At 38.5% G+C, this 22220-nt stretch overlaps 1 protein-coding gene across 1 annotated transcript; it reads right to left on the bottom strand.

Annotated features, from left to right (window-relative positions):
- Nucleotides 1–612: 612 nt before the first annotated feature.
- On the bottom strand, nucleotides 613–11535 carry LOC124285520 (allene oxide synthase-lipoxygenase protein-like). Its single transcript, XM_046721761.1, has 15 exons — nucleotides 11056–11535; nucleotides 7800–7844; nucleotides 7361–7489; nucleotides 6959–7056; nucleotides 6640–6775; nucleotides 6342–6437; nucleotides 5304–5400; nucleotides 5032–5149; nucleotides 4421–4513; nucleotides 4067–4127; nucleotides 3481–3586; nucleotides 3082–3173; nucleotides 2459–2632; nucleotides 1424–1587; nucleotides 613–994 (listed from the first exon to the last, which is right to left on the bottom strand). Exons 1-15 carry the CDS (start codon nucleotides 11527–11529, stop codon nucleotides 880–882), a joined length of 1998 nt encoding a protein of 665 aa, XP_046577717.1. The 5' UTR covers nucleotides 11530–11535; the 3' UTR covers nucleotides 613–879.
- Between the last annotated feature and the right edge of the window lie 10685 nt (nucleotides 11536–22220).

The raw sequence follows: 22220 nt of genomic DNA, 5'->3' as shown, positions 1-22220 counted from the left end.
ATGGTAATCTAAACATTGCGCCATCAGGCAAAGCTTTGAGACAAAGATAGACGGCAAATGTATACCTTCGCCAAAACGTTTCTATGTGCAAACCATGTACTCACTGTACATGCGCTATAAACACGATTTGTGTGCAAGATTTTCGTTTATTCTGCCGCAGACGACTCTTCCATCACAGGTCGTGAGGCAGCCATTCCCCAGGGTCTGATTCCTACCCTCTTGCTTCCATGCCCAAGACATATCAGGCAGCGCCGAGTATCTGCAATGTCTGCACTTCCGACTTTCGTCATTCAGCTTCTTTCAAGTGACGCATTAAAGTGACGCATCCTTCAAATGTCACCAGGAAAGTTAGCGCTTCTGTGCTTCTTCTTTTTTAATCAGTTGATGTACACTTCGTGTTGTTGTAAGGCCAAAACTCGCAAAACGTTAAAAGACGAAACGGTTAGTAACGCAATCGAACTTCCCTTATCCTTCATGACACGAATTCTTTTTCATTTTCTTCGTGCACAACCATGTCCTCCTCATGTCCCAACCATTGTCATGTTGAACGACACTGAGGCAGTTGGCTCACCAACAGTGCAATGCATGAAATGATATAATGGTTTCTTCCAGTGTATACCTAACCTGACTACGTGTTTAAAATGATTTGCACTGGTGAGTATGCACTTTCAAAAGTTTACAAAATATCCAAACTGTGTATTTTGTTAAATAGTGCGTAGAACCTAGTGTTAGTGATCTCACATCAGGGTACATTTCCATTACATCTAACGTAGTGCTTACTCTGTGCTCGTCGGTACACTACATTACCTTCTGCCATTTGAAGTAAATGCTAATTGTTCAAACTAGTTCACATATTCATGAACAGTAATACCGGGACGGCTAGATACTGATAGAATTTGGGATAGCGTCGGGATGAAGATAGTCATAGGTCGGGTTCCGTGTCTTATTTCGCTCCTCAATCACCCTCCCGACTTCTTTAAGATCTGCCCGGAATCTGTAAGAGAATCATTAATCAAATGACACGTGTTAGACACGACCTATAAAGAGTTAAACCTGTTGGAGAAATTCAATATGTCGACACCATTTAAACACTACTGAGGCGCTGGTGTACACTGTAACAGAATAATCGATATATCGATACCATTTAGACATTACTGACCGGATGGTGTAAACTGTAACAGAATCATCAACAAGGCGACACCATTTAGACATTACTGACCGGATGGTGTAAACTGTAACAGAATCATCAACAAGGCGACACCATTTAGACATTACTGACCGGATGGTGTAAACTGTAACAGACCCATCAACAAGTCGACACCATTTAGACATTACTGACCGGATGGTGTAAACTGTAACAGACCCATCAACAAGTCGACACCATTTAGACATTACTGACCGGATGATCTCATCCAATACTCACTCCTCTTGAACAACAGTCGCTTTTGGATCAAACACATATTGAACCTCGAAGTCCCCCAGACTCTTGACACCCTTGCTGCTGAGCAGTTTGGTGACAACCATAATATCAAAGGTTGTTTTCTTGTCTGGCAGAGCGTGCAGGACATCAGGCATCTTCAGTGGGGACTGGAAGAACAGACTTAATGGTAATCTGTAGGCAAATCAGTAATTAAACACCTGGGCAAAACGAAACATGAAATTTCAAAATGTTAACATATCAATTCATTATAACTGTGAATATCATAATATTCGTTGTCCTGCCACACAGAGTTCAGTTGCTGTACATTCCGCAGTCTGTGGTGGTAGTACAGGAGTAAATATATGTTGTAAAACGGCGTAAAACCATACCCACTCACTCACTCTGCAGGTAGATGGTGATTACATGTTCTTAATGGTAATACTAGATAGGTCAGGAGAATAATTAATAACTGAAAAGCATGTACCTTCTGAAATACTTTCTATCTCGCTATGCCACGGTTGTTCTCAGTGGGCACTTATCAACTAACGAACTTGAAGAAGCTGGATCAGATGTTTTTGAATAGTAAACAAGCTCTGTTCTTGGTCTTGGATTCAACATGGTCCGAGCGAACATCTTGGAATTTGTTTCTGATGTAACTTCGTTACTTTTCAAAACAAATGATTGAAATTGGGCACTATGCAGCGACTTGGCATGCTAGACATTTGTGATATGTTTGGTGGCCAAAATTGATTTCTAGTAATTTCTATTTATAATGCTACATCTCTATGGCATGTCTCTGCAAACGTGAAAGGGTCACTCGTTTAACGACAATACACACTTACAACAACGTGTAATAATGTCAAATACAGACAGTTTGTTGTAAATAGATGACTACATGTCCCTTTGTTAGATACCGATTCCATTATTTCAAAACGTATATACAGCACAAATGAATTTAACGGTATCCAACGGGGACTTAGTGGACTTGAGTAATCTATACTGGAGCATCATGAGCTGGGGTATCAGTGGAAAATCTACCTTCCGAGATGGTGGTGACCCGTTCAGACCAGCGGGATAGGCTGGCGGAAAGGCATAGTAGTCGTACTGGGGGAAATTGACGGCAGCGTGCTGGACGCTGCAGGTGAAGATGACCGACGTCAATGTCTGGATGAGGTCTTTCAAGTATCGGAATTCACCACTGCCGGGAACACCCTGTGTACAAACAGACCAAACTATACCTGTACATTGTGAGCCGATGACAATGCTGCTGCTGCTGATGATGATTTAGAGATTTAATGGGCGCCCGTCCACACAGACTACGATATTTATTAACTTTTTACCGATCGGTATCCATGGTATGTCAGCATGTCAGTTCAAATTGAACAATACACAATTTACATTCATTTTGAAGCAAGGGTACGATCGAAAAACCATCGGCCTATTCCTAGACACACAATCGTGCACACACGCCATGAACGTACAAAATCACCATGTGAAATCCTCCCCCCCAAAAAGCCCAGCGGTAACTGTGCCGCTGTCTTGAAATGCATGTTCATAACAAGTATGATTGGTGACGTAAACCCATTTCATTCTATATTTGTTGATAACAAACTGACCCGGAAGGTTCCATAGCTCTGATGTTGCTCTGATGTTCCACTCACCTTCATCCCAATGCCACCATGTTCTCTCGGCGCCACCAGCTCCTTGGCCCAGGCCTGGATCTCCCAGTCAGCAAGCAGAACATCGTCCGTCTCTGGAGTAGACGTTGCATATTTTGTCACAAAGTAGATGCCAAGTGTAAATTCCATGTGATTCTCACAGTTTCTGGATTCACGATCCATATAACATGTTAGGTTTGGCTTGAGGAGATTAACATTTAGCGATTTGCATTTGATGCTGTTAACGTTGATGTGATTAGAAGGCAGCAGTATGGTGTCGTAACGACAGTCCCATAGGTTTCCAGTTGAGCTTCTAACAGATTTGAAAACGGGAGGTGTCCTTTCTCTCACTAGTAGAAAGATTATTTATGTTTGTGACAGTAAACATCCAGTGGAACTTACCATAGTACAAGTGGGCATACTTGGTGACGTACTTGTTGATTGTGTCATACAAGAGTAATCCATCATCCCGATAGTGGAAGTTAGGCAGTACATCCTTGTCGTACACCTGCAACACCAGGTCCTTGAACTACACAGGCGCGACCAATATTATCAAGGCTTTTTAAAACACAGAAAAAAGTGTTTGTAAATTACCCATACAGAAAGTATAAAGAGTAAAACACGCACGTAGACGTTGAATAGAATCATGTTCCTTATGTCGAGGCCACATCAGCTGCATACAATCATGCAGGCAGATTGCTGTTGTGAGGTCAATTTACTATTTGATATCCTTAACTCTACACATAATTTACATACAATATGTTGGCTTACTGACAAAGGTGCAAATGGGCGGACATTTGTCTTTCGTCACTCTTGCGATACCCAACCTGCTATCCTTTGCTGCTTTTCTCAAGGAAACCATGTCGATTCGAAGTTTTGCTATGTTCGTAGATGTGTGTTTAACCTGCTTTGTGTTGGCCCAATTCATTCATATAGGCACCCACTACAGGTCTTGGGCCCCTGGGCTCCCTGCTAGCCGCTCACTCACCCCTCTCTTTTTTAGGTCCTCCGGGAGATTTCCGTCCTCATCTAGCCGCCATTGTGATACTCTGAACAACACAGGTATAAGTCATGATTCACATTAGACACACGTAGTGTACCGACCATGCTAGTTCTAAAACAGGTACGTGGTCAAGAGATGCTGGAATTAGGGTGGGCCACGATGCACTACCAGTATTTCCGAGATTATATTTAATTATATAGTACATATAGGTGTTGAGTATGCTGGTTATTCAAGTTATACACATACGTAATACAGCTAACGAAACTGACTGTGAGATAACAAATACCATGAAGTATGTTTAATTCAGTTTATGTTGTAATGACACAATTCATATCTTACCCGAGTTTCACAAGGTTCAGAACTCCATTTCTGCCAACAGTCATAGTGTTTTGAATCCACCCGTCCTGAGCCAACAACTTCTCTATAGCGCGACTGGAGGAGAAAAAGTGACTTCATACACATTTGGCTAAATTGAATACAATTTTAGTGGTCACACAAGATGATTCCCCGCGTCTCATAACAGTTAAAATTGGAATACATAAGCTGTAACAGCCAGTCTAATTGATCAGGAGGTCAAGCTTGGTGACTTGACCGTGTGCCATTTTCGAAAAAAGTTAAACTATCTCGCATCAAGTATCATCACAAATATTTGTATAAGCTTGTAGCGTTATTATAAGAAACGGATATTGCCTCCTTCATGTTTCAGGTGTTTGAAATATTTACATTCAGCGTGTATTCATCTTGAAAATGGTGGAGTGCGGAAATGAACGTCAAACCAAGATAAGACAATCCTGTCGTACCAACCTCATTCCATGTCATGTTATAATGTAATTACCAACAAGTATGATATAGTTTAAGTAATGGTACTCCTTAATTGGCCAGGATAAATATATGTGCTATAAATTCTATTTCAAAACGGGGAGACTTTGCACACCACTTGACTGAAGTACCTGTTAATAGCTAGGATGTAGAGCAGGTGCGGCGCCAGGAGTTTGTAGATTGGGTGGGAGACGGACAGACACCTGTTGATACTCAGACTTACTCCTTCCATCGCGAGATGTGTGAACCCTGACATATGAAAACGGCTTTGTTAATCTAATGCTTGAAAATCAGTTAATACTATGATATAATATCAGCGTGTTTAAGACAGTTCTGCAAAGATACTCTACACGAATGCTGTTGGTTTAAACTGACTGTGAGGATGTACAAGATAGGAACCTACCAAGGTGAACCAAGGACTGGTGGTATGATGTCTCTGCATGGTTGTACCACATTTTCACCAGCAGCCATAAGTACTGGTCATCTGACGGCAGGAACACCTGGTGGAAGGAAACACCTGTCATGGGTTTGGCATTTATGGCAAATGTATTTAGGTTTACTTGTGGTCATGGAACACCGATGGATGGGAAGATAGATGTATTACAAACATACAACCTATATCAGCACCGACACTGGTGTGTCGACTAATCCGGCATTTCGGTAAAAACGTTTTATTTCGGTTCCGTGGGGTGCCGGTTTAGACAAGTTTCACTGTATGTTACAATACATTTTAGGTCATATATGAGTGTATTTGATACGTTTGTCAATAACTGGGTGTGGCTAACAGAATCTTATTATTACACCATAGTAATATAAATGAGTTCATGTTTGAAAATTATATAACTAAACAAATCCGCCTTGGTAGACGACCTTTCCCAAATGTCACGTTGAATGTTAGAAATAACAGCTGTCAAATACAACTGTGAAAATGCCATAGATGTAAAAGGCTCACTGCTGATTGCCGCTAGCGAGGCTTCCGCCACATGTATAGCTTGTTCACATATATCGTGGTCTTTCATGCAGCAACAGACACATTACACTGACCCAGGTTAGAATGTAATTCATCTTAATGATGCTCACATGCCATTACATATCACTGTTTGAGTACGTTAAGTTGAGATGTTTTAGAAAGTGCAACCAACACCACGCACATTCCTCCTGATAGATTTAAGTTAGTTTATGCGATGTATGGTCGTGGTGGAATTCAGAGACACGCGTTCACCCATTGCTTGTCTTCCACCATTGCACTACGCAGTAACTGCTGGCCTTGTCGTACAATATATATATGTCGACAGCTCGGCTCAAATTGTCGGCTACTTAACTGCAGTAACGAGAGCACGTTACTGTCTGTTACATAGCTGCGTTTAGTCGTAATCGTCGAGTACAGCTTGCAATAATAAACTCGTCTGATGTGATATCTGTTAGAAGGTGGTCACATTACCGGGTTGTCTGACCCTGGTTCCTGGAACAGCTGGATGGCGACTGGAAGGAGCTGGCCACTGTTGGTTTGGTACAGCAACAGGATCGGGGCACATACCTACACAGGCGGTAAAAATAACGGTATATATGGAACTTGTTTGCCTGGATTAAGGGCATATTGTCATTCATCTATACATTGTCAAATGTGTCATTAATAGGAAAATTCAACCCTGTTCAGTGTACAAACAGTTTCTCTTTACAAGACAACCTGCACACGAGTCATATAATGAAGGCCATGAACTTCTGACACAGTAACAAACCCTGAGTTCTTTGCTTTTTGCGGGGAAGTTGTGCAAAATGGCAAGGTCACAGCAGAACAGCCTCTTGTTGGTCAGAGCCTCTTTCATAGTTTGTCCCTCTAGGAATGGCAGCAAGTCTCCCTCGACAATGCCTAATCTGAAAAGAGCAATAATAAAAACCCTGTGATAAACGACAGTTAAGAGGTCTACACTGCCTTTAGTAGTTACTCCGCAAGACTGGGGTCTGTAACACTGATAAGCTCAAAAGTAATATTCTCCTTCACAAAATGGGTGAGTTAGGGTGAGGAACAATCTCACGTTACCAATTAGTGGAACTTACTTTTCCGGAACGCATGTGCAGAGATGGATCAGGGAAGGGCAAAGTCCAGCAATCCTTTGGTGGCCGAAAAACCAGTCCTCTTGCCACACCCTGCTGCTCTGTTGATGATATTTAAGAGTAAAGCAGTTCATTTAATTGCTATGCATGTGTCGTACCAGAAATTTACCCCCTAGGGAATCGAATTAAGGTATCAGGATCACCCTGTCGATTCTTAGGAATTGTTTTAGTATGTAGGCTGGAGTAACTTAGTATTTTGAGTGGTTTTTAGTCTTGATGAGATGGCATATTATATGGGAATTACCACACCAGCAGAGAGGTGGTATATATAGTAGCATAGTTGCTGGCTTATACAGCTCAATAACCTGAATAACGCCAGCTATGACTTATTCCCTTCCACATTACTTTTGGTTCGTTGAAGATGTCCATGACGTAGACGTTTCTTATGTCGTCCAGAGTTTTCCATCTTCCTGATGTAATCATGGTTATTTTGCTTTGAATTATCAGGTTCAGTTTCAGTTTCTGCAAGTCCCACTAGAACGAACAGCAAAGCATGGTTGAGTGCATTGGTAGGTTGACGACATATACAAAGTACTCATTACATTAGTATTCAGTGGTTACATTAATGAAGCAATAATATCATTATCCTATTATTTCCTGAGAGGCTTCACCATTCGTATACGAAAACCTTAGAACACAGTGCGATATCCCTTACAAATACCAGAAGCAACTGGAAAAATCTCAGTTCATGAAAATTCCCTCACATCGCCAAATGAGATATTAACAAATATTGGCAAGACACCCATCATTATAAGGAGAACCACAAAACTGTTAGCATACGTACACGATACTGGCCTGAAAACATTTCATCCACAGGCAGGCTTGTAATCTGAAATAGAACGAGACGCGTTGGCTTTATCAGGACATATAGTAATTTAGTCTTAAATTCAGAATTGACATGATAGGCAATGGTGATTCATTCGTTGGTTAACACCAGCATATTACTGTCTGGGAACACGAAGTCGGGGCCGGGGGCTTTCATAATTATTAGTGTTCGAAACTGCTCTGGGTTCATATTTTTACAAATATATGTGTACGAATAAGGGAGAATATTAACGCCAATTCATTTTTTCATAGACAAAAATTGAACAAAAAGTTTGTGAAATGGCAAAAGTATTCGTATTTCCGCCTGTTACGGAAAGACCAGTTAATGAGCAGAAGCCGGTATCACGTGACATGACGTTATATATGCCTATTGCTGATGGCTTCCTCTTTGATTTTAAGTTTGATGACGCTGCATCCCAAAGCAACACAATACACCATCTTACTATCTTAAGAAAACGACAGAACATAGCGGTTTACATAACTATTATAGGACTTGGTCTTATATCTTGTTAGAAATATGCTCGACTTCAGTCACATATGACGTCACGAGCGGAAAGGTCACGTGGTGCTCAGCGGAATATGCATAATGGGAAACTGTTTTCGCCATTAAAAATATATAGAGAGATACTTTTGCATTAAACTGGGGTTCATGTTTGTGATGACTTTGTCTTTCAAGGGGAACGAAAAAGGAAGGAGGGCTAACTGTAATTGACGCCTGTAACTGATCTCGACTCATATACAACAAGCTTTGAGTCATGAAGGCCTGTTCTAACCAAGAATCACCATGGTGGACGAATGTAAGTAGATAAGTAATCTTATATTCTTTGAATCCACAGATATATACATTTATCATATGCTTAGCAATAACATGGACCATTTTGCACATACAATACTGGCTGTAGACATATGCCCATTTTGACCACCCGGGCCGAAAATGCATATCAGCCATATCAGCCCTTGGGCCGAAAATCCATATCAGCCGTATTGCCCGGCTGCTAAACTGGTACGGAATGAATACACGCAAACGCTCGAAACTTCAACAGACGGGTCCTGGTTTTGTTACGTCCCTTGATGTGGTATATGATTAAAGGGTTATGATATGACAGTTTCTCTTACGCCAGCCATATCAGCCCTCGACTACCATATCAGCCCTCGGGCCGATGTGACTGGCGAAAGAAAACTATCATGTAATAACCTCTTAACATTGCATCGGGCGGAATATCGACAATGCATATTCGACTGTCAGGTATCCACTGTTGATATCGACAGCTAGAAATACCTGGGAGAGTTCATCCTTGACGTATATATCCATTAGCCCAGGTGCTTGTTGTGCCCGGTCAGTTCCCGTGTTGTGTTCTACCGTCGCAATGGCCCCCCTGTCTAGCCACCGTGTGTTAATGTACGCCAGTCAATGATGCGGAAGATAGAATTAAGGTTTGCCCAGTTACATTCAAAACACTTTCTTAGTTGGGACGCTGACGGGTGTTTCTATTACATGGTTTGGAGAGATACGACAGATAAATCTTCAAAAGGAACCATTTGAACATACATGTACTTTAAAAATGATTTCCTAAGTTTTGAAAATTACCTGAATCTGCCAGAAAACGTTTGGCGTGTATTGTTAAAATTCAGAACCAACAATCATAATTTGTCCATTGACTGGCAGATGGATAAATACCAGTATCGGAAGGAAATTGCCCACTTTATAAATTAGGTGATTTAGCTGATTTCATTACCTATTTATCTGTCTAGTTTTTTAAATGAGTAAAACAGCAATTTCACAAATATTTCTACACTAAATTAAATTTCTTTATAATTAATTTACTTCATAATAGACAAAAAGTCCATTACACTAAACTAAACTTCTTTACAATTAATTTACTTCATAATAGTCGAATAGTAGGAACTGAACGAAAATTATCCAAAATGTGAAAAATCTAACACAAACAACATGTTTCGCAACTGAATATTGTACTCTGATAGCTATTGCCCCAGAAGTTGTTGATGCATATTTAATACCTGCACATCAAGATATATTTTATATAAATGTTGTACCTCCAATGCCGCTGAGGGCGGCCTGAGTGTGTATACAGTACAGTTTAGGCAAGACCTGTTATTGAAAAAGCTCAAATGTTTTAGGTGTGTGTGTGCGCGTGTATGTGCACTTGTGCAACGCGACAACTGTACTACATTAAATGTGTTTAGTACTGAATGCTTAATATGCTGCTACATACAACAGTTATTTTTCTGTAGCATATGACCACAGTATACAACTGTTATTTGTTTGTAGTATATGATCACAGTATACAAGTTATTTATTTGTGGTATATGATCACAGTATAAAACAGTTATTTGTTTGTAGCATGTGATCACAGTATACAACAGTTATTTGTTTGTAGCATATGATCACAATATACAACAGTTATTTGTTTGTAGTATATGATCACAATATACAACAGTTATTTGTTTGTAGTATATGATCACAGTATACAACAGTTATTTGGTTGTAGCATATGATCACAGTATACAACAGTTATTTGTTTGAAGTATATGAGCACAGTATACAACAGGTATTTCTTTGTGGTATATGATCACAGTATACAACAGTTATTTGTTTGTAGCATATGATCACAGTATACAACAGTTATTTGTTTGTGGTATATGATCACAGTATACAACAGTTATTTGTCTGTGGTATATGATTACAGTATACAACTGTTATTTGTTTGCAGTATATGATCACAATATACAACTGTTATTTGTTTGTAGCATATGATCACAGTATATTATTTGATATGATCACAGTATACAACAGTTATTTGTTTGTTATGATCACAGTATACAACAGTTATTTGTCTGTGGTATATGATTACAGTATACAACTGTTATTTGTTTGTAGTATATGATCACAATATACAACAGTTATTTGTTTGTAGCATATGATCACAGTATACAACAGTTATTTGTTTGTGGTATATGATCACAGTATACAACAGTTATTTGTCTGTGGTATATGATTACAGTATACAACTGTTATTTGTTTGTAGCATATGATCACAGTATAGAACAGTTATTTGTTTGTGGTATATGATTACAGTATACAGCAGTTATTTGTTTGTAGCATATGATCACAGTATAGAACAGTTATTTGTCTGTGGTATATGATCACAGTATACAACATTTAATGTTTTTTAGCATATGATAACAATACATACCGATGCTGGCAGCTTCAGATCGACGGTTTTAATCATGTACAGTTTGCGTTTCTCCTCCAAGTCCAGCCTCCTCTGCTCCTGTTGGGCATCGTTCTGTGGAAGGAAGGTGTCATTTTCCCGAAACACGTAGTGGTAATGAGGTCGCAGCCACCTGAACACGGGGAAGATGTACACGTCGCCGTTAGACTTGTTCTCAACTGTGATTCTTTCAACGTACCAGGAACTTCCAAATCCAGAATCGTCACGGAACACTTCAATCTTACCGAGCTTGCAAAGCATTTTTGTTTGTGCCCGCTGCAGCTCGAATGTGTCGGTATTTCCTCTCTCAAAATCATCTCTGAAGAAGTGGTTGAGGTTGATTTTGGGCGAAGTCTTGCCCTGAATATCATGGAGGATTAAAGAAACATTGGCGTTGGTCCCAGCACCCTGGATATCCCCTGTTCGGACAGAGACAACGAGAGGGCCGTCAGTCATGTTGACTTTCTGTTTCAGAACTGACTGCCTCAGTGATCAGCAACACAAATGTGACCTCGTTTTTCTTGCATACGGGCTTCGACTCACTTGACCTGCCACACGTGGTATATGATGTTTGTGTGTTATACTCCTGAATCAGTCTTGTTGTGGACTGTTCAAACCTAGAATTATTTCGGGGAATTAGTTCCAGGATGCCCACGCCTTCAAACACAAACAGAGAGGATTTCAGGCAAAACAGGAGTCTATATTAGATATATATGAGTGAGTGAGTGAGTGAGTATGGTTTTTCGCCGCTTTTAGCAATATTCCAGCAATATTACGGCCGGGGACACCAGAAATTGGCTTCACAGATTGTACCCATGTGGGGAATCGAACCCGGGTCTTCGGCGTGACGATCGAACGCTTTAACCACTAGGCTACCCCACCGCCCCAGATATACATGAAGGCACAGACATTCGATTAACTGGTAATTCTGAATAATAATTATAAGACAAATAAATATATTATTAACGCTGAAACTATTCAATAGGAATTACAAACTGTATGACATAGACCGAGATATAGATTCATATAATAAACATGTTGAAGTCAGAATGTAAACGGCATACAAGGTGGATTGGACAAGTGCTTATTGTAAGCAACCACGACCCCCTATACTAAAGGGACCTATATCTTTAAACTGTACAAAATTGGCATACAGGGAACGAACGGTAATTTCGAACAGCATGTTAGATTAAAGTAATATGATTTCATTGTTCAAGTAGAGTAGCACGGTTAGAAGGACTTAAGGCAAATTTTACCAAATGACAAAGTAACAAGTAAAGGTGACTTACCTTCAAATACAAAGAGAGAAGATCTCAGGCAAAACACGCAAAACAGGAATAACTACCCCAGTATTTATACCCATGATCTGTCCGAATTTGTAAGCAAGTTAATGCCTGCATGACGCGCTGGTAATACTAGTATTACGCAAGTTTGACAATGCAATGCAATGCAAGCTGGTTAGGATTTATGCCCCGGAGTGGCCTTTCCCACAGTGGCCCCTGAGTTTTCACGCCTTGTTAACAACTCATCCCAGAGTGGCCCCTGAACACTTAAGTGTTCCCGATCTGTCGATCTGTCGACAAATGAAAAGATGATGTTGCAGAATAAAAAACCCGGAGAGTCGACACCGCGTGGTCAACATACCGTGACGGTGTTAAGTAATTAAAGAGAATGTTTGCTTAGTGATTTGCAAGTGGCTATGGTGGCTATACTCGTATCATGAGTAAATGAATTAAGTTAATTACAGAGAATGTCTTTTTAACAATTTGTAAGAGAATTAAGGTTGCAAACGGACTATTATTTTACGTTATGCGAGTGGAAGGATTACCATTTTGGAGTTTAACATGCAAAAACAACCATTACTACCACCTGGGTTGAAGGTCCATGGACTCTGCCAACATTGGAATCAACTTGGAATCATTCTTTGTAAAGTACAGATTCTAAAACTGTTGTTGGGTTGAGCTTCCACCGGTGGAAGCCGCGGTGGCTGAGCGATCTGGGCGTCTGACTTTGTGTGCTGGCGATTAGGTGTCTGACTCTGAGGATGTGGGTTCGAATCACGGATGGGACTCAACCCAACAAAAGTACTAGAATCTGTACTTTATAAACAAAGTGTAATCCCAAATATAACATAGATATATCGTTTATTCGTTTTTTAGGCCATCGGTCCATGTACATCGTTGAATAATAATATATGATGATATAGTGAAAGTGACAATGATTATACATTGCGGAGAGGCAAACAATGTTTAACATATTTTGCTACATTTAGAATAATTTCATGATCTTTACTGCGAACTAGTAACTTATAAGAATAAGAAGTAGGGTTATCAGAACATCTAGATGGTATATATTTTCTCCTTATCAAATTATACATTGGGCATTCAAACAAAAAGTGTATAACATCTTCAACTACATTATCATTACAATTCTTCCAGAAACACAAACATTTATCTTTACCCTGCCTATGACCAATAGTTGTTTGAATAGATAACTCGTCTAATCTAAGCAAACATAAATATCTCCTCAACTCCCAGTTTCTAATATTCATGATATAATATTCTGTATCAAAACACGATTTTAACTGGAGATAATATTTTAACCTATCAGATGTACTTATGATATTAAAAATTACCTGTAAATTACTTTCACATATGCGTTGCTTAAATAGCATTAAAAACATATCCACATTACCAATATCCTGAAACAGCCACACATCACCAAATCCCAAACTGAAAAGTAATTACCTTACACCACTTGCCCATGTTGTCCTGCCAGATTCATCGAGCTGTTTCATTAAAAGATAACTCTGTCTGGGATACCTACTATTATCCATCCTCAAAAGTTTGCACCAATACTTAATACATTTAACATGATAATCTACATACAATTGATATCTACCACACTCCGCCCAAACAGCATTACTAGAATTATATTTGCTATGTTACATTTGACCACTTTCTAAATGGCACTGTGTATTTAATCATTTGGACGGTTGCCACAACAAAATCAACAAGTATGCCATGAAGACACATCTGAATGTGTTTGAGGTTGTGCGAGGTTTGCTGCAAAAGGAACAGTCAGCACCTGCAGAAATCACTTATTTATAACACACACACACACACACACACACACACACACACACACACACACACACACACACACACACACACACACACACACACACACACACACACACACACACACACACACACACACACACACACACATTGTGTGATATTTAAGAAATATATATACAAATATGTTAACTACACAGACCATGTGTCAGAGTTGCTTCATCTTGGCTGAACATTCAGATTACTTTAGTGCAGATATAAAGGAGTTTTGGCAAGAAGAAATAACTCAACTCATCTTTTATATATTTATTACGTATTTATTACACCTGCAGTAATCACTCATTTATATAATACACAAACACACAAATATACTGTGTGATATTTATGAAATATATATACAAATATGTTATATTGTGTGACATATGATGCATACATGTTGTTATATTGACTAAATAGATATAGTGTCTACTTTTTATATCGCACTCTGTTTTCAATTGGTTTATTAATTTCAAGAACACTGGGCGTGAAGTCACTCATGTAGAATATCAACTCCTTTTCCCCGGAAAAAGGGCAGTTTATTTGTTGTTGTCGACGGTAACCCCCGATTACCCCTACATGCCACTACCCCTACAGCTTATAACAACATAGTTTACGGTCTGTTGCACTGTTAATCCACTGCCTGTTACCTATTCCACACAATGGACTTATCCACTTAAGAGACATAACAACACACAACTAAAAGGTTGAGAGAATGATTTTAATGAAAAGTGATCATCATTTGTCATCAAGATTTTAATAAGAATTAACAATAATTCGTCATCATGATTCTTTGATGGACATTAACAATTAATTGTTAACATTCAGGCTCGTCGTTGTAGATGGTGCGCATCTGTGTTGACTCCTCCCCTGGCTCTCTTCCTCAGGTTGCTGACAAACCGGACCTTCTGACTATCCTCTGGTGGGTGATTATGTTCTGTCGTATTCCTTACAACATTGCCAACAGTTGTGACTCTTCCTCTGCATGTTGACTGAACACACTTCCAGTGTACACAAGACTGTCTCTCGACATTCTTAGTGTGAAGATAACCGTCAAATAGGACTTGGGGGCTACCTCTCCGTGACATAACAAACTCAACATTACGCAGACCAGCCATGTTGATGCCATGTTAGTTTGTTGTCAACAGCTATATACTATACCGAACTATCTCAATTTACTTTCTCGTCTCACCTTCTCATTTCCCTCCACTTCTCAATAATACTGTGTATCTTTTATCATGGCACTAAAACAACTTAATTTCAACATTTAACAACCTACACATTATCCAATTTGTAAAATTGTTCTACTCACTAGAGGTTTATCTTTCATCATGAAACTAAAACAACTTTTAGCTAATCCCAAATTTCCTTGACACAAAACACTAAAGAACAGTTTAATCCCTCCCTTGATCTCATCTGTATACTCTATGCACTAATCTCTCTTTGGGTCAGTTCATTATGCCAGACAGGTAAATGCCGTGTGTTGTTTTAACTAATTGTAGGGGTACTGGGCTGTAGGGGTAGTGGCATGTAGGGGTTTTGGGATACAACCTTGTCGACAGTCCGGGTATAAACCCACTGGCCTCTCTTAATCCAATCTTATTACCAACAGTGTTGGACTAATTACGGAGGCTTTGAGAGAGCTCTGAGTATCACGGTGAAAAAGAAACACAACAAACCAAAGAGTGTTTTTCCATTTAGAGCCATGGCTGATATAACCAACTTTCACCCAAAAGCCTGCTTGTATCAAATGTACAAGAAAGGATAAATTATGACACAAACCCCTTCCTCATCTAACTGAGAAATCTAACCTTCTACTCATCAGCTAACAACAAATTATTACAGACACAATATGTTAGTATTTTGACCCTGTTATAGTACGTATATGGTCATGTGGGGCGCATGGTATCAGATGCACGTGTTGCAGTAAGTGTAGTGATCGCTATCTCTTGTGGACGGTACAAAATGTTTGTGTGATGCAGTATATATATATTCTAATTACGTCTGGTGCGTTGTATACAATGTCTGCGTGTTGCGATACGTACACTAATGGTTATACCTGGTTCATGGTATATAATGTTTGTGTAAACAGTGTATATAAGTTTACCAGACAAATATCTGATAGCCCTAAATGTAACTGCAGGCATCACGCCGAAAATGTGTTTGATTTCTATCTGTCCCACATTTAACGACATAAGATTAAGTGCATACTTCTTTACTAAATAATTCTATATGGTCCTTCTGGCTCATCAGAACAGGTAAATTTGGAACTATTAAAATCTGTACTTAACTATATCATATCTTCCCAGAGATTCTCGTAATTTACCTATCCTAGTTTTATTGTACATGCCGTGCCTTGCTGATATTTTGACATCACAACAACTACTAAATTTTAAAATGAGTTTATTTGCCTTCAACTCACTCTTTGCAAATTGTCACACATTATAGTATTGTCAGTATTGTGCTTGTAGATTCCCATTTTGTTTTGTACCCAGTTCATGTGTACGTCACTATCTGTTATTATCGTTAATACCATTGTATCACTGATGGGGAACTGCAATGATATAAGCATGTTTTATGCTTGTTTGGCAGTCCCACATGAATAAATATGTTTAAACCATACTGTGTGATGCAGTATATATATGTGTGTGTGTGTGTGTGTGTGTGTGTGTGTGTGTGTGTGTGTGTGTGTGTGTGTGTGTATGTATGTATGTGTGTATATATATGTATGTATGTGTGTGTGTATATATATATATATAAAGAAAGTGATGAGAATACCGAGCGTACAGTATAAGAAGAAGTTTCTGAAATAATCACACGACACGGATCTTCTCCAACGTGTGATTATTTCAGAAACGTCTTCTTTATATACATATATATAAATAATCACACGACACGGATCTTCTTCTCCAACATGTTTCACTTTTATCTTCAGGGAGAAGTGATTACAGTTAAACGGATTATGTTATGACGTCAATTTGTCATGACGTCACAATGCAACTGTATACAAATGTTGTGACGCGGCGTTGCCATGACGTCACATTGGCGGCTTTATATTGACAGTACTAGTAGCAAAATGAAAACAAGTATAATTCAGACACATTGCGTTACCTATTTAACGATGGACACAATTCTTTGATGAAAAAGGTTTCTTTAGCAGTTATATATATATATATATACGCACAAAATGTCCAAAATAGTACAGGTGTTCAGTCATAAATATTGCATAGATAAATAAAAACAGAATGCCATTTTCTCCAACATGTTTCTTTCTTTACTCTTCAGGGAGATTGTAGCGGTTACAGTATGACGTCATTACATATATATGTGACGTCATAATAGGACAACATTCTAGAGCGACAAGGTCACAGCTTGCAATGGTTTAACATTGGTTTGTACTTGTCTATGAAGTAGTGTTCTTTTAAAATTCGTTTTACTTTGTCCGAATTTTGAACTTGATAAAAAGGAAATATTGTAAATTTAACATCGTTTCCTTTCGCACAGACATCTAGATGTTCACTCAGTGGGATACATCGGGTTTCAGGACACTTTATTTGTTGTTTGTGGACACGAACCCGGGCTCTTAAATTTTCTGATTGACCAATATACTGTTCATTACAGCCTGTGCATGTTATGACATATATTATGTTTTTGCAAGAGCAGTCAAAATTCTGTTTTACATAGAATTCTCCGTGTCTCGTGAAAGTTACAGAGTGTCCTTCAACAATATGTCGACACGTTCCATAGTTACCTCTGTTGCATCTAGACACAGTAGGATTTGATAAATTCTGTTTCGTCAAAATAAATTTGGCTTTTGTTAGTATCTTTTTAAGATTCTGATTTTGTCTTTTGCTATTTATTATTTTTCTAGATTTCAGCATTGATTTCAGTTTTTCATCTTGTTCTAAGATGCACATATTTGTTTTTATGTTCTGGAACACATTTGGGTTCAACGGATTATAAGTAGATACAAAAGCAATTACTTTTTCCTCTTTGGTTTGTGTCATCGTTCCTGTCAAAAGATCTTCTCTATTAAGCTGTAAAGCTTTATTTATTCCGTCTTCAACAAGAGATTTTGGATATTCCCGTAATAGTAAAAACATCCTAAGTTCATTCAGTCTTTGATTGCCGGTGTCCTGGTTTGAAATTATTGTACATATTCTTCGTGCCAGGTTATATGGAAGACTTCTTTTGGTGTGGCTCGGATGACAAGATTTGAAGTTTAAATATTGTTTCGTATCTGTAGGTTTGTAGAAGATATCTGTGTCCAATTTCCGCCCCGATTTGATCACCATTGTGTCTAAGAAAGCTGTTTTAGTTTCATCTGCCTCCATAGTGACAACAAGATTTTCGTTCATGCTATTTAATAGTTCGTAAAATGTATTTAGTTTCTCCTCAGAAAATGGCCAAATTATGAAGCAGTCGTCTAGAAATCTTTTCCAATTTTCCATGAAATAATGGGCAACATCCTCTCCAAGAATTTGACTGATTTTATGCTTGAACTTTTCCTCCAGATATCCTAAGACAAGCGTCGCATAAGTCGGCGCCATTTTGGTTCCCATGGCTGTTCCTTTAATCTGTTTATAGTACTTTTCGTCAATTTTAAAAAAAAATTTTTTTAAGATGAATTCAACGCTTTCCAAGATGAATGATTTTGAAATTCGCTCAGGTATGTGTTCTTCACAACGGTTTAACCAATAATCCAACGCTTTAATTCCTAGGCTATGTGGGATATTTGAATACAATTTTTTTACATCAAAAGTTACAAGTTTGCTTGTTTCATTAACGTTTTGTGGTAAAGAGGAAAGGAAATGCATGGTGCCACGAGCAAAACTTTTAACATTTGATGAGATTGGTTTCAATAAAATATCAATGAAATTACTGAGTCTATGTGTAGCACACGCTGGGCCTGCAATTATAGGTCGGAGTTTCAAATCTCCCGGGTGTTCCATCTCAACATAGCTGCTTTTAGCACTTTCACAATGTCTTATGATCTTACATTTATGAATTTTGGGTAAGCCATAGAAATTGCTCGATTTGCAGTCAAAATGTGTTATATAATTTAATTCCTTTGATGTGAGCTCTTCTGAGTACTGACTGGTTAGGTTCTTTAATTTCCGAAGTACACTGTCTGACTCTTTTTCACTGCACGGGACATAAGTACCTTTGTCCAGGAGTAAGTCCATTGCCATGTGTTTGTAGTTCGTTGAATCCATTATCACTGTTGCTCCGCCTTTGTCAGCTTCTTTTATTATGATGTTCGGATCCACAAAATTATCCAAATGTTTGTTTTGTCCCTTTTTGGCGCACCAAATACTTTTATTTCTAACAAGGGATTCCTCCCCATTTTCACAATCGAAAAAGTATTCCTCATTTAAGTTTTCTTTCACTTCATTGCAGTTGCTTGATTTTGGGGTAGGTGTAAATTTGAGTCCCTTATTTAATATTGTAATTTCATCTTCTGTTAAAGGGCGCCTGGACAAGTTAAATAGCTTTATGTCTACTGTCTTTGGTTTTTCATTTTCCTTCTTTCTATCTTCACATTCCAAGTGTTGAATAAAAAAGGATCTTCAGTGTTGTAGTATCCGTGGCTTTGTGAGTATATAGAATATATATATTCTAATTACGTTTGGTGCGTGATATACAATGTTTGAGTGTTGCAATACGTACGGTAATGGCTATATCTGGTGCATGGTACATAATGTTTGTGTGTTGCAATACGTATCCTAATCGTTATTCTGGCGCATGGTATATAATATTTGTGTGTTGCAATACGTATGCTAATGGCTATATCTGGTGCATGGTATATAATGTTTGTGTGTTGCAATACGTATGCTAATCGTTATTTCTGGCGCATGGTATATAATGTTTGTGTTTTGCAATGCGTATGCTAATGGCTATATCTGGTGCATGGTATATAATGTTTGTGTGTTGCAATACGTATGCTAATCGTTATTTCTGGCGCATGGTATATAATGTTTGTGTTTTGCAATGCGTGTGCTAATGGTTATATCTGGTGCATGGTACATACATGTACTTCTTGTCACAATGGGTCATAGTCTATGTATGTGTTGAAATATCAACGGCCTTCTTCCATCTTGAGAACATTTGAAAAAGACAACGTAATGCCCGGGTCACCTGATGTACATCCTTTAATGACTGATGAGTGAGAAATGTACAATGTATTGTGTAACTAGGAGAAAATCTGAACCTGTCTCGTTTCAGGATCTCTTTCCACCAAGTAATTTCATTTTTATCAAGGTTTAATTTTCCTCAAACGACAGCAAGATTACATAACAACGTATGGTATGGATTTATAACTTTTATTGGTTACAACATGACGTTTCTGGTCTTTTTCTTGTCCCTTTATCACGTATTCACCTAATGAAGAAGTTGTAAATCCGCACCATACATCGTTGTGTTACCATCCAACTTCTAAATGCCCATCAAGCATCTGACAGTAAGATTAAAGGCATCTATAATGTATCTAACCTTTCTAACTCGAGGATTATCAACATTTCCATGGTTTTGTAGGCTTAAGAGTGAGTGGACAGACGATTCGGTTAACTGCATGCTATACGTCCATATCTATTCCTACGACTGACTGACAGACCGTCACGTTACTACAAAGTGTAGTTGGTGTCAACATTTTCGTATGAATTAAAGTAAACTTTGGACTTCCTTGACAGACACAGCAGAGTTTGGCGTAGACGGAATGGTTTCATGCCGTTTACGTTAGAACAATCGTTTTCGGGGTGGCCCTGTAATTGTGTGGATGGGCTCACACCTTTGCATGGTATTCAAGGACGTGTTGTTGTTTTTCAGTACTGACGTGACAACATCCTTGGAGGCTCACGTTATTTGTGTTTCAGGGCTCGCATTCTTACTGAGTACCTCCAACAGGAGAATATAACCACAGTACCATGTCCAGCACTCAGCCAAGACTTTTTACTCATGAAACATGTGTGGGATATCCTTGGAAGGCACGCATGTCACCATCAATAACCAGCGACCACTCTCGCCGAACTTGGCGCTGCCCTGCAGGAAGAATTAGATGAAATGAACCAAGTTGATTTTGGACGTTTGATTAGGAGTGCGCCTTGTTGATTCCGGTATTGTTTTGAGATGTTAATAAATTTGACTTCCACGGTAAATGACGTGATGAACAGTAGGGCCCTTTGGCCAAACAAAATGTGTCACCTGACATCAACGTCTGATGCAAATCTTAGTCAGATGTCTCTGTACAATATGTGCCTCATTAAAGATACATAATATGAACAGCTGTGGCACGTATTTATTGCATTTCCAATGTATTGTTGAACATTATATATAAGAGAATCTTTCATACATAAAACATTTTTACGTCTATTTGATTAATTCAAACAGGACAGAGAAAGGCATCATATAAGTGGCATGTTTCATGAAGGTGTATTTATTAAGTGTAATCCAAACTCCTCGGACAAAATCACTATGTGGAACTAGAAAAAGGGTGTATTCTCTTTTTGCCTGCACTTTAATTGGCTATAAGCGGATTAGGATTAACAGTCCAGTGCCTGCATAATTATAGTCTGTTCAAGTAAGTGGAGTTCACTACCGGCACCTTGAAGAAAAAATTGACCTTGAGGAACATAGACTCTTAACTGGTCTCACCACATGCTTATGGTGATGCCGTTTCTCATCTTGTGGGATTGTGAATGTGATTATTATGTCATGTGAGTAAGTGAGTTAAGATTTATAGTCACATCGGCAATATTTCAGCAATATCGTGACTTACGAAGTTACAAACTGATATTAAATGGAATTAAATTACAAAAACCTGTCGACGAAGGACAATAATATTATGTCATGTGAAACAAATTATGCAATTATATGTATTTATGTATACTACTCACACTTTGATAAGGATCACAAAAAATCACAACTTTACTTAAAGTAGATATATATTTTGAAATTGGATAAATAATGATATGGTAACCCCTCTTTAGGCAAACAGTCACTTTAATCTAATCTGATATATGCACTTGATACATGAGT

Source organism: Haliotis rubra, unplaced genomic scaffold (assembly GCF_003918875.1).
Source record: "Haliotis rubra isolate DU_JTF1 unplaced genomic scaffold, ASM391887v1 Scf361, whole genome shotgun sequence".
Taxonomy (NCBI): domain Eukaryota; kingdom Metazoa; phylum Mollusca; class Gastropoda; order Lepetellida; family Haliotidae; genus Haliotis; species Haliotis rubra.
The sequence above is the reverse complement of the archived record's forward strand: the minus strand, read 5'-3'. Positions and strand labels throughout refer to the sequence as shown.

Coding starts and splice junctions, on each gene's coding strand:
- LOC124285520 (XM_046721761.1), bottom strand. CDS start 11,529: ATGACTGACGGCCCTCTCGTTGTCTCTGTCCGAACAGGGGATATCCAG. Junction 5,150..5,303: donor CCAGTCCTTGGTTCACCTTG/GTAGGTTCCTAT, acceptor TTCATATGTCAG/GGTTCACACATCTCGCGATG. Junction 4,514..5,031: donor TACATCCTAGCTATTAACAG/GTACTTCAGTCA, acceptor TTTCTCCTCCAG/TCGCGCTATAGAGAAGTTGT.